This window comes from Tupaia chinensis, unplaced genomic scaffold (assembly GCF_000334495.1).
Source record: "Tupaia chinensis unplaced genomic scaffold, TupChi_1.0 Scaffold000099_1, whole genome shotgun sequence".
NCBI lineage: Eukaryota > Metazoa > Chordata > Mammalia > Scandentia > Tupaiidae > Tupaia > Tupaia belangeri.
In genome coordinates, this window is record NW_006159563.1 from 5,470,059 (window position 1) to 5,482,796 (window position 12,738).

At 40.8% G+C, this 12,738-nt stretch overlaps 1 protein-coding gene across 1 annotated transcript in view; it reads right to left on the reverse strand.

Moving 5' to 3' along the window:
• Positions 1-786: 786 nt before the first annotated feature.
• The window catches only part of JMY (junction mediating and regulatory protein, p53 cofactor), a gene marked incomplete at its 5' end in the record, with an annotated part of 94,245 nt that continues 82,293 nt past the window's right edge, over positions 787-12,738 (reverse strand). The window contains 4 exon segments of the mRNA XM_006143539.3: positions 787-2,278; positions 6,896-7,206; positions 8,521-9,106; positions 12,052-12,147. Coding sequence (XP_006143601.2) covers positions 6,899-7,206; positions 8,521-9,106; positions 12,052-12,147 — 990 coding nt within the window.

A 12,738-nucleotide genomic window follows, 5' to 3' on the forward strand; every position in this document is an offset into this window, starting at 1 on the left:
TCCTGGAGACTTACAGCAATGTGGCTTAGGAAGATGAGCCACAGGACTCTCCCATGAGCATGCTTTATAATCCAACACAACTGTAACACTAAATGAGGAGCAATTCCCTCTCAAGAGAGGAAGGTTCCAGTGTTTTTTGTTAATTTAACATTGCATCCTTATTTTTATCAAGTTGAATAAATGAAAAAAAGTTATGAGTGAGCTTCCAAAAAACTGGAGACATGTAATGTTGATACATGGATACATGAAAAAAATGAACAGGATAAAACCGATACGTGATTTTTTAAATGGTCTACAAATTTGCTTTAAGAATTTTTAAAACATATCAACAGTCTAACCGGGACCAGCAGTTAGTGTAATGGCTATGTCACTGGACTCCCACGTAGTTGACCGTGGTTTGCGTCCCGGACCCGGTGGCTTAAACTCATGCCGGGTGCGTGTGCGTGCGTGCCCAAGATCCCGAGAGGAGAAAGGAGGAGAAGGGATTGCGGCGTGGCCATCCCCCCTGGGGGGTGATTTCTCACGTTCTGTCTCTATGTCTCTCTCTGTCTGGCGAGCGCACGCGCCCTATAGCGAAAACCTCTCAAAACAAACAAAAAAACCAAAACAAACAAACAGATAACCAAAAAACAAACATATAAACAATCTAACCAATTGTTCTTTGGGTTAAAAATCATGCTTTAATGCTTAATTAAAGGTATATAGGACTCTTCCCCAACCAGTTTTTGGATAAAGTTTATATATTAGATCTGCGTTTTCTAACCTTCCCAGATAAGATGTGGGAAAGCCCGTCAGTTTCAGTAATAAACATATTCTCAACATTTAAGCAGAAAGGCTTTGTTTTATCTAACCTGGTGCCAGAAAATTTTCCCCATAATTACTTTAAAGAAAGTAACATCTGAAAACCACACAGACGTGAACATTTCTTTTTCACTCCAGGAACACCACTTCATACACATCAGAGGCCTCTTCCTCTAGTACTGCTTTCTGTCCCTAGGCCAGAGTGCCTCGTAAGAACGTTCTTTTGGGACTTCAGGCCTTAAATCCTTCCACTTAAAGGCAAGAGCTGTCCTATGCAGAATCACAGCCGGTACAGTTCTGTACACCGGGTCCAGCCTATCTACCTTCATTTGAGCCCACAACAGTTCTGCTGAAAAGCCATTATGATTCCACTCGTATAACTGTGTCCTTCACTCTGTTAGGGCAAAATCAGCACCCAGCGCTACATACATAGGTTTAAAGTATCGGTGACAGTAACAAAGACTCGCCCAAAACTCCATTCAAAGCGTGTGATAGTGAAATGGGAGCCAAGGAGACTTTTCTGCTTGTCTCCTTTGTCGTGCCTTTCACTGTGGAGCATAAAAATGACAACCTAAAATGGTGCATGATAAAGAGTTAAGACCTGCATCCCCATTACTGAATCTTGATTTCTGATCCTCAATAGGAAAGTCATGTGAGTTATAGCAACCAAGCAATAGTTCCAACGAAAAGACTAAAAATAATTTGAAATATTATGAAATTACAAAGTATTGCTTCTCATAAACAAGGATGCACATAAAAGTCAAACTATTATAAATTTGGAATTATGAAGAACTATTTAAAAGCATGGAAATTTTTACTTCAAAACCTTACAAAGTGTAAAGACTGTGTGGCCGTCTAAAAATATGCCATGTTAAATGTATCATGTTGTGGTAAACACATGAATAGGTCTATCTCCATTTTGAACATCTTTATGAAAACTCCTTTGGAGATGACTGATGTGGAAATTCTAAGTGCATTTCCATCTGATTTTAATTCCTGACCTGTAGTAGTTACCATGATCAACTTCTTTTTCAGAGTGTTGCACTATTTATATAAGCTGATAAAAAACTTTCTATTTTCAATGCACTGGAAGATGGATCTCAAAGCAGTCCCAATGTGGTTCACAGCAGATCTGTCGACCCAGTGTCTTCAATTAATTGCAACCCCTAGCTTAAATGGCCACTACAAAGAAGTGAGTGGGCAGATGGGAGGGGAAGGTATGTAAAAAAACAGGAATCTCCAGAGGCCTTTTCTTTTTTTGCAGCCAGAACACTGCACCTCTAAAGCTCATGGTAGCGGTCTACCGGAATGACTAGAAAGTGATAGCCTGCCGTTTGTGCTTCCTCTTTTCACCACTGAGCCAATACACTTTGGATCTAATGGAATCCAACCGTGAAACCGAGTGCTTAAACTGTTGTTTTCCAAAAGATTCAGAACGGATCTTCAACTGTAGATATTCTTCTTTCTGTTAAGTCTCCTGTTTATAAACAAAATAATACACTGTATTAAAAAAGATAATAACCTTTTAAAGACTGTTGTGTATGTATGTTCCCTCATACCCAGCATGAACAATGTTTTTTTAAAATTCTTTCCTCACAAAGGCCCATTTATATGCTACAGTATCAAGGAGACACTTTAAAAAGGATATGTTTCTCTTCTTAAAGCAATCAAAATAAAAACAAAGTGACCTGAATATGAATTCTGATCCTTAAGAGGCTATTAGATTCATTTTTATCTTACTTTTAACATTTTGAGTCAAAGCTATAATTAAAATAATAATTATAATTAAAACAGTAATTATAATCTAATCCAAAATGTTTGTTCCAGGAACCAGCAATAGAATTACAACTATTGAATGGTATCTTTAAAATTCAATAGAGGGCTGGATCCCACATAACTGTTGCATGGTTCAAATCCTGGATCCACTGGCTTCAGAAACACTCCAGGAGCGAGCGCGTGCATGCTCCAAATCCCTCAGGAGAACCAGAGAAGGGACTGTGCCATGGCCATTCCTATGGGGGGGTGCTTTGACACTTACTCCCTCACCTCGCTTCTGGTGAGTGCATGTATCCTTTGACAAAATGAAAGAACAAACAAACAAAAAACCAAAAACTCAATAGAGAGTACTGGACCTGAGCCCAGCTGTGGAGTACTACAAATAGAAATAGAAAACTAAATCCCACATGGCTGACCACTGCTCGATTCTCAGTCACAGCAGTGTGAAAAACCAGGCTTTTACCTCAATTTAAGTTCAAATCTGAAATAACACATTTTTCCATTAAATACAATTTTATTCTTTTGATAGGAGAGTTCTCTTTAACCACTGAATATTTAGCATTTGAATCAATCTTGATTGATAGGCTACTAGTAAGTGTAAAATACACACTGGATTTTGAAGACCTGGCACTAACAAAAAAGAAAGAAGATCAAACTACATCATGAATTTCTTTATGTTGATTACATGCTGAAAGGTATTATTTTGGCTGCGTGATGTCAAATAAAATATTACTATCAATAAAATAAATTTCATGTTCCTTTTTACTATTTTTGTGGCTATTAGAAAAGTTTTTAAATTACAGTGGCTCACATTATATTCCTATTGGACAGTGTTATAGATATGTGGCAAATTTAAGAATGATCTCACAGAAAAGAAATTAGAAACTTACTTTAAAAGTCAATAAAATTATAGGGAACCAGCAGTTAGTGTAATGGCTATGTCACTGGACTCCAACGTAGTTGACTGCGATTCGCGTCCCAGACCTGGTGGCTTAAAACTCACGCCGGGTGTGTGCGCATGTGTGCCCAAGATCCCGAGAGGGGAATGGAGGAGAAGGGATTGCGGCATGACCATCCCCCCTGGGGGGTGATTTCTCACGTTCTGTCTCTATGTCTCTCTCTGTCTGTCTGGCGAGCGCACGCGCCCTATAGCGAAAAACCTCTCCAAAAAAAAAGTCAATAAAATTATGTACACTTCCTAATGTTTAGCAATCCCTTTGAAGGACACTATTAACTTTGGCTACCTGGGAAGAGTTGCGGGGGGATAAGGCAGAAGTGGGAACCTTAACTCTTATTTAATGAGGTTTCAAGAAATTCGCTCTTAAAAAAACATACATAGTAACATTAATGAATTAAAATCTGTAAGGAAGAAATCAGCTAAATTAACAGGAAATAAAAATGATAGCTTGTTCAGCCATTTGTAAAAAATTACCTAGATGTTCAGAGTCTGAAAACTATTCTCCAAGATCACAAAGCGTCCTCACTACTGGGCCAGTCAATGGTATCACAACTGGCCTACGGTGTGCCTTTGGCACAGGTAAGCTGAAAGAGCGAGGCAGGTATCTGAACTCATCCGCTGCCTGGGAGTGTTTCACTGGTTAATTCTCAACACTCTACCACATACACTAGCCACAAGCAATCAACCTCCTCTTCCTCCAAAAAGATTTTAGGCCATTTTCAAATGGGCACATTCTTAACATTTGGTACTAATGCTAAATTAGCAGTCAGAAGCTACCAATAACATGGCAGCCACCAGAGTATACAAAGACGCTGGTGCCACATCTATGTTTGGCAACATCTGGAGGGACGGGAGAAGACCAACAAGGACGGATGGCCTGGGCAGCTGGTGTGCTCTGCTGGGGTCAGTGCAGGCCAGCTTTCATGAAAGGCCCAAACACACGTTCATCCCACAGGTGGCCTTTCACAGGTCTCAATTAGCCTGAAGGGGGTAGTTTTTGGCATAGGCTTTAGCAGTTCTCTAAGAAGCTAGAAGCTGAAGGAGTCAACACAATAGCTAGCAAGAAATGTCAAGTGAGAGACAATCTCCGAATATCCACAGTGGTACAGATTCCCAGACAGATACACCTGAATCTCTAGACAACCACACACTGAGTAGACACATTGATATTCCTCTATGAAGCACAGAGTACTCATGTACAAGCAAAAATGGCTAGAAGTTATCTGAGGACCCAAAAAGTAACAACAGGTAGGGTCTCTATACATAACAGGAAAGGAGGGGGACGATGGGACTAGTGAATGTTGCCTGAATCATGTTAAGTACACATTCACGAATCAAGCAGAATGTGGTTTTGTTTTTTTTTTTAATTTTTAAAAAAAATTTTTTTTTGGAGAGGTTTTTGCTATAGGGCGCGTGCGCTTGCCAGACAGAGAGAGACAGAGAGACAGAAAGCGAGAAATCACCCCCCAGGGGGGATGGTCACGCCGCAATCCCTTCTCCTCCATTCTCCTCTCGGGGTCTTGGGCACGCACGCACACGTGCATGGCGTGAGATTTAAGCCACCGGGTCCGAGACAGAACCGCAGTCGACTACGTGGGAGTCCAGCGACATAGCCATTACGCTAACTGCTGGTTCCCCAGAATGTGGGTTTTCATCCTGCTGTTAAACTACTGATTGGTACAAATGCTGATGTGAAGGGGTGGCTGGAGAAATGCTAGTAGAACATTTTCCTGATGGATCCATGACCAAACTGCTTTTAGTAATATTTTATTTGATACAACCAAAACAGTATCTTTCAATGTGTATTCAGTATTTAAAAACTGATAAAGATTATATTTTTTGCACACAGTTTTCAAAATCCAGATGTGAACCTACATATACATGAAACCTACTCAGAATTTTCTAATCGAGGCCAGGAGTCTGCAGTTAATTCTTATGATCAAATACATTTAAGAATCACTGTGTAACAAATAAGTGAATGATCTCTTTATTTACTCCCTCCAGGATTTAAGTCTTCCCTCTTTTGGTGACTGCTGGGAAGCCGACAGAACCATATTCCAGCAAGAGAGCACAGTAATGAATAGAACCTGTTAGCATACTTTATACATTTTGCACAAACTATAATATTTCAGTTACACTTGTGTTATTTCTACTTACTCTACATATTTGGTATAAATGCCACATTACTCTGTAGTTAACCTACTAAAATGGAGTAGATTCTATTTCTTTATAGAATGTCACATGTATAATCAAAGAGAACCTCAATATGCAAGGGGTACTGAGTAAGATAGATGTAGATTTTATATATTAGTTACTGAGAGCTGCAAATTAACCTAGACAATGAAGTAACTGATAAATCTGAGTAGGTTTAATAGTTTAGAAAGCTAACTAATCAGACAATGCAACAATTTTTCTAGACTAATCTTACACAATCCCTTTCTGGCAGCTAATAAGACAACAAAACTCAATGCACAGAACAACTTGTAATTGAAATACTCAGAAAACACCTTTTCTGTTTTTTACGGCAATAAGACTGTCACTTTACCTGGTATACAGCTGGATGACAAAAACTTTCAATTTACAAGATATAAAAACATAGCATTTATGGGGGCCAGCAGTTAGCGTAATGGCTATGTCGCTGAACTCCCACGTAGCTGACTGCTGTTCGAGTTCTGGACCCGGTGGCTTAAACTCATACCGGGCGTGTGTGCATGCGTGCCCAAGATCCCAAGAGGAGAATAGAGGAGAAGGGGTTGTGGTGTGGCCATCCCCCCTGGGGGGTGATTTCTCACTTTCTGTCCCTCTGTCTCTCTGTCTGGCGAGTGTATGCGCCCTGTAGCAAAAACCTCTCAAAAAACAAAACAAAACAAGACAAAAACGTAGCATTTATGTAATAACTGTCCTTTAAAAGTACTTTTCTATATCTTAAGTTGCTAGAAACTACATAATTAAGTAAAGCAAAAGTTTACAAATTGATGATTCATGCTATAAATCAGGTGCATAATAATAAGCCTCAATAAAAATACTAGGTCCAGGCCAGTCCATGGACTAGTAGTTAAGAGTGCTGGATCCCATATGGCTTACTGTGTGGTTCAAGTCTCAGACCCGGTGGCTGGAGAAACATGGCAGGCTTATGTGCATGCATGCCCAACATCCTGAGAGACAGAGGAAAAGGGACTGTGGGGTGACCATGTTTCATGTGGGGGGTTTACCTCCTCTGTCTCTCCTCATGTCTGTAAGCATATGCACCTTCTATAGCAAAAAAAAAAAAAAAAAGCCCCAAAACCCCACAACTAGGCCCCATCACCCAATATAAAAGCTATATTACTTTAATGCTATAAGGACAGTAAGGCCATTTACTTGTTAGTTCTCCCAGTCTGTGCAAGGCAAAGTCTCCTCTTCATCCTCTGACTCAGGGGATGCTTCTTTAATTCTTCTAAGAGCTTCATGGATGCTTCGAGTTAAAGGGTCTGTATCGGGCAGAAGTGTGAAGGATTCTCTCAACACTTCCTTCTGTACCTTCTTCAATTTTACCCCTTTCCTTATTTGTGCCAAGATATTATTACTATCATCTTCGTCAGGAAAAGGAGGCAGAGTTCGCTGTTCAACCTTTCTCAGATGAAAACTACCACGCTTCAAGGAAGCTAGCACCTCATCCATGGGTGAGCTCACTTTGGGAAATGAAACAGAACAATTACAATTAGGATTATACGTAGAGTCCAACTGTATAACCTCAACAGTTCTGGAGCATCAAAGTCCAGGATGCAAATACCATCTACAAAATGGATCCTAATGTGTTGGCAGAGAGCTGTCAAAAGCAGAAGGGATCCTGATTATCCTTGTTTAAAGATTCAAATTCCATGGCAGATACTGGTGGAATTCCCATCATTTCCCATGTGAGAAAACTGAGGAGATTAGGAACAAAGCAGTAGTAGTCTTAAGTAATATCACGTGTGAGACTCTCCAGGTATTTCCATACTGCCCCTGCCTGGTCCTAATTCAGATGGTGGTTTGGTTACAATTTCATTTTTAAAAATTCAATTTTGGTTCATTATGGTCAAAATGATCTTTTGACTTAGCTGTTTTATGTATGAAATTTTATGCAGATTATAGTAAGAAATATTTTATAGAGTGGTCTCTCAGATTAAATATGCAAACTGCTTTATCCCCGAGCAAACTGAAAGCTCCTCAAATGTAAAGATTATTTTCTGTTCTGTTTAGAAACAACCTTACTGAGGCATATCTGGCATGCGACAAATAACACATACTACTCTCTATTCTTCGACACTTTACATAAAGGTTCTACATAAATGTGACCAAATGTTACAAGGTTCTGCCAAGGTATCCCAGTACAACAGTGCTGTCCAGATCGGCTTACCCTTTCATATGTGAGTTTTACCTCCCAAGTTTAAAATTAGATTTTGCTCCTAACACAAAAGGAGCCACACACTATGCATTACCAAATAGATAAAGTATCACTTCCCAGAAGATATATTTTAAAAACATGCTTAAATGGGAGCAGCAGTTGGCATTATGGCTATGTTGCTGGACTCCCAAGTAGTTGACCACGGTTTGATTCCCAGACCTGGTGGCTTAAACTCACACCAGGCGCGTGTGCATGCATGCCCAAGATCCTGAGGAAAGAATGGAGAAGGGATTGTGGCGTGGCCAGCCCCACTTGTGGGGGATTTTTTGCTTTCAGTCTGTCTCTTTCTGTCTTTCTGGCAAGCGCATGCGCCCTATAGCATAAACCTCTCCCAAAAAAAAGCTTAGCAGGTCAAGATGGTACGCATTTCTGCATATCTGTACACATCTGTTGTTGTAGGTTGGTAAGAATTCTCTCCTGCAACCTTGAAAGCCCATTCACTGTCAAATGATGTCCAACAATAACATTTAAGCTTTGCAGGGGCAAATGAAATATAAGGTTATTAGGTTATGCTTTACTTTATACAACAGATGTATGTGAAAATGTGTGTTTAACTTACCTCTCCTCCTCTGCAAGCCTTCCGCAGTCTTTCTGAGCTTCTTCCGGGCACTAACCAGCTGGCTGCTATCAAACAGATGTGCTGAGGGGGCACTGGCAGACTTTGGGATCCTCTTCTCATTCCCCTCTTTTCTGGGCAGACCTTTCTCCATTGTCTCTGGAGCACTGTCCTTAGCAATAGGCAGGGGTGGTGGTGGGGGAGGTGGGGGAGGAGGGGGTGTTGGAGGAAGAGGTGGTGGGAGTGGACCCATGGTAACAGAACATGACTCAAGGTCATTATTATTCAAGAGTGGAGGAGATACAGTGGGAGGCAGTTCAGAGGTAACACCGCTGAGAGGTAATGAAGTGGCTTCAAGTGGTGCTAATGAAGTATCTTCAAGTGGAGCAAGGCTCTGGAGCTCCGCCGTCTGTGGTGACCCGAGTGGGCCTCTTCCTTCTCCCACCTCTTCGGTCTTCTCTTCTACCTGCCTCGCTCCTGGTGAAGAGTCACTCTGGCCCTCCTGGGGCACAGGACTTGCTGCACTTTTCCTTCTTGCATGAGCCAGTCGTGATCTGGTCGACTTGAGTATGACTTGCCCTGGGTACCTCTAAAATATCAACAGTTATTAAAGCTGGTTAAACTATATTAAAACAACTTATATTTATTTTCTCCTTTAAACAAAAGATGTTATTTTGGCTCTCTTGTAATTTTCAGGGAAAATTCTTCAATGAAATTATACAGAAAACCAGAATACCAATGCCTAATGCCTTTTAAACAATTATTATGAACCTCTGTATTATCCCTTTATTAAATCCATTATTAAGACCTTATTTAAATAAGGCAACTATTGGGGACCAGCAGATGGTATAATGGTTACCCCATGGGACTCTCATGTAGTCGACACTGGTTCGAGTCCCAGATCTGGCGACTTAAAACTCACTCCAGGAGAATATGTATGTATGCCCAAGATCCCAGGAGGAGAATGGAGGTGAAGGAATTGCAGCATAACCATCCTCCCTGGGGGAGGGGGGGTGATTTCTTGCTATCTCTCTGTCTCTCTCTGTCTCTCCAGCAAATGTACATGCCCTATAGCATATACCTCTCTAAATGAATGAACAAAAATAAAACCTTAAGCAGTGTTCTTTATTTTTTAGCTTTTGCTATAGGACATATGTGCTTTCCACAGACAGAGGAAGGTTTGGAAAATGAGAAATCACCCTCTGGGGGGGGGGGGGAGATGACCATGCTGCAATCTCTGTTCCTTCATTCTCCTCTTGAGATTTTGGGCATACATGCACACACATGCATCTGGCATGATTTTCAAGTGAGTCTGGGATTCGAACCAAAGAATTGGTCATGTGGGATCCTGCACCTTAACCTCCACACCACCTAAACAATGTTCTTTTTTTTTTTTTTTTTTTGGGGGGTTTTTCCCAAAGGGGGGGGGGGCAGCCCAGACAGAGACAGAGACAGAAAGCAAGAAATCACCCCCCAGGGGGGATGGCCATTCCACAATCCCTTCTCCTTCATTCTCTTGGAATCCTGGGCACGCACGCACACACACCTGGCCTGAATTTAAGCCACTGGGTCTGGGACTCGAACCACAGTCAACTACATGGAAGTCCAGCAACATAGCCATTATGCTAACTGCTTGTCCCTCAAAAATGTTCTTTTAATTTGTTACAAAAGTTCTGATAACTGTGCATTCTAAGAGTGAAGACAGAGAGAGAGCACTTTCTGCAGAAGAGATACAGATCTCTCACTTTATATGGCTACAATAATAAGCCTAGTATTAATATCATTAGTAGACAACATTTCCTTAACACAAGGCTTATCCTGTGTCAAGGATGCCCTTCCTCACTCCTTATTTTCTTTGTGATACTACAGGGACTTGAGTGGAAGCCCACTTCACTTCTAAGGTGCTCCCTCAGCATGGACAACTGGAATAAGGCTCCGAACACTAACAACTGTGATCTTGACATCCAACGTCAAGGGTGAGCTCAAGCTTCCTTCACAGATGTTGCTGTACCCTGTAATTCTGCCAATGGTCATTTCCATATTTTACCACCACAGGTAGATGTATATGGAATTAATAAGCTGATGTTTGAGTTGGACAGTTGTAAATCAAATATTTTTATAAAATTCAAGAGGAATTTAGGTCCCCTGAAGTCCTGAACATTCCTTTTCCATTTTTTTTTTTTTTTAAAAAAAAGAGATTTTTGCTATAGTGTGTGTGCGCTTGCTGGAGCGAGAGATAGAAAGAAAGAAAGAGAAATCATCCTGCCCTAGAGGGATGGCCACTCCACAATTCTTTCTCCTCCATTCTCCTCTAGGAATTTTGGGCATGCATACACACAAACTTGGCATGAGTTTAAGACACTGAGTCTGGGATTCAAACCACGATTGACTACGTGGGAATCCAGTGATGTAACCATTATGGCATCTGCTGGTCCCCTCATCATTCCTTTTAAATTACGGAAGCCAAAGACCAAGAGTGACAAGCAATGTTAATTCTGGAAATAACCAGAGGAAAGAGAACCATGCAATCAGAACAATTTAAAAAGGACTGCAGTGGTCATAATGTATTCTACATAAAAAAAGGGAAAAGCAACTTTTTCTTACACAAATCCTGTAATAGGAGTGTGTGTAGCGTTATTTTATTATTTTTTTTTTACCTTTTTTTTTTGGAGAGGTTTTTGCTATAGGGCGCGTGCGCTCGCCAGCAGAGAGACAGAGAGACAGAAAGCGAGAAATCACCCCCCCAGGGGATGGCCACGCCGCAATCCCTTCTCCTCCATTCTCCTCTCGGGATCTTGGGCACACACGCACATGCACCCAGCGTGAGTGTAAGCCACCGGGTCTGGGACACAAACCGCAGTCGACTACGTGGGAGTCCAGCGACATAGACATTACACTAACTGCTGGTTCCCTGTAGCGTTATTTTTTTAAAGAGGGTACGTGAGCTCTCCAGAGAGCTACAGAGGAATGGACAAGGGGAAACCAACCTCCGACACACATGTGGGGCATGGTCACTCTGCAATCCCTCATCCTCCACATTGCCCTCCTTTGAAGATTCTGGGCACACACACAAAGTACCTGGCATGTTTTTCAAGCCACTAGGTCTAACAATTGAACTGTGCAGTTGGCCACGTGGGATCTGGCTTCCTTGACCACCAGTCCATGGAACAGCCCTGTAGCTCTGTTTTGAAAGCTGTGAAAAATGGGGTTGCTCTAATGGCCCAGTGATTAAGGCAGCTGGGTCCCACACGGTTGATGATGTAGTTAAGAGTCCCAGACCTGGTAGCTTGAGAAACACACTGGGTGCATGTGCATATGAGCCCCAAATCCTGAAAAACAAGGGAGAAATAAAGCAGAAGGGACTGCAGTATGACCATTCCCAATGGGAGGTGCTTCTCTCTCTCTTTCTCTCTCTCTGGTGAGCATCTGTGCCGTACAGCAAACAAACAAACAAACAAACAAACAAAACAAAACCAAAAACAGGTAGATAAAGAAAAGCAAGGAAAAACAATAAATGGACCACACTTTTCTTACCTGTTTAAATGTTCGCAGTCTATCCAGTGTTCTCTGTCTCTCTTGGCTAACCCAGGCACTTTTTCTTTCCTCTTCATCGTGTAATTTTTCTCTCTTCTGGTGAAACATAAGTAATAATTTCATTATAAAGTGTTCCATTCGTTTTTATCAGTAATAAGAAACAGCGATGAGCGCTTCTCCCCAATATGTAAAGTGAAGGGCCCGACATGATGATTCACTGGATGAAATGTTTTATGGCATGAAATATTTTATGTGTTTGGTAGAAACCATTGCTTTAAAATGATTCACACTGATATGCTGACAAAAATGATAGTGCCTTTCATTTTTCTGCATGTACTTCCAAATAATGATGTTATTTTGTAAAGTAAATCTTTGAAATCTTTTCTGAAATAAAAAAATATTTTATCTTTGGGGTTCTGGCTTAACTTCAGTATAAAATACTTCTAGCTTCTATATTCTGCTACCTCAAATACAGCTGGCTTTAAAAAGAGAAAATCAGCAACAATTTGGTAAGTAATTTAGGTATTACATATGAAAGGCCTTCAAAAAGTTCCTGGAAAATGTGTGTTGAGAAAAAAACATGTATGGATTTCAACATTTGTTATATCATACTCATACTTTATTTTTAAATTTATTTTTAAAGTGTTTTGTTATAGAGCATGTGCAATTGATGGAGAAAGAGGGAAA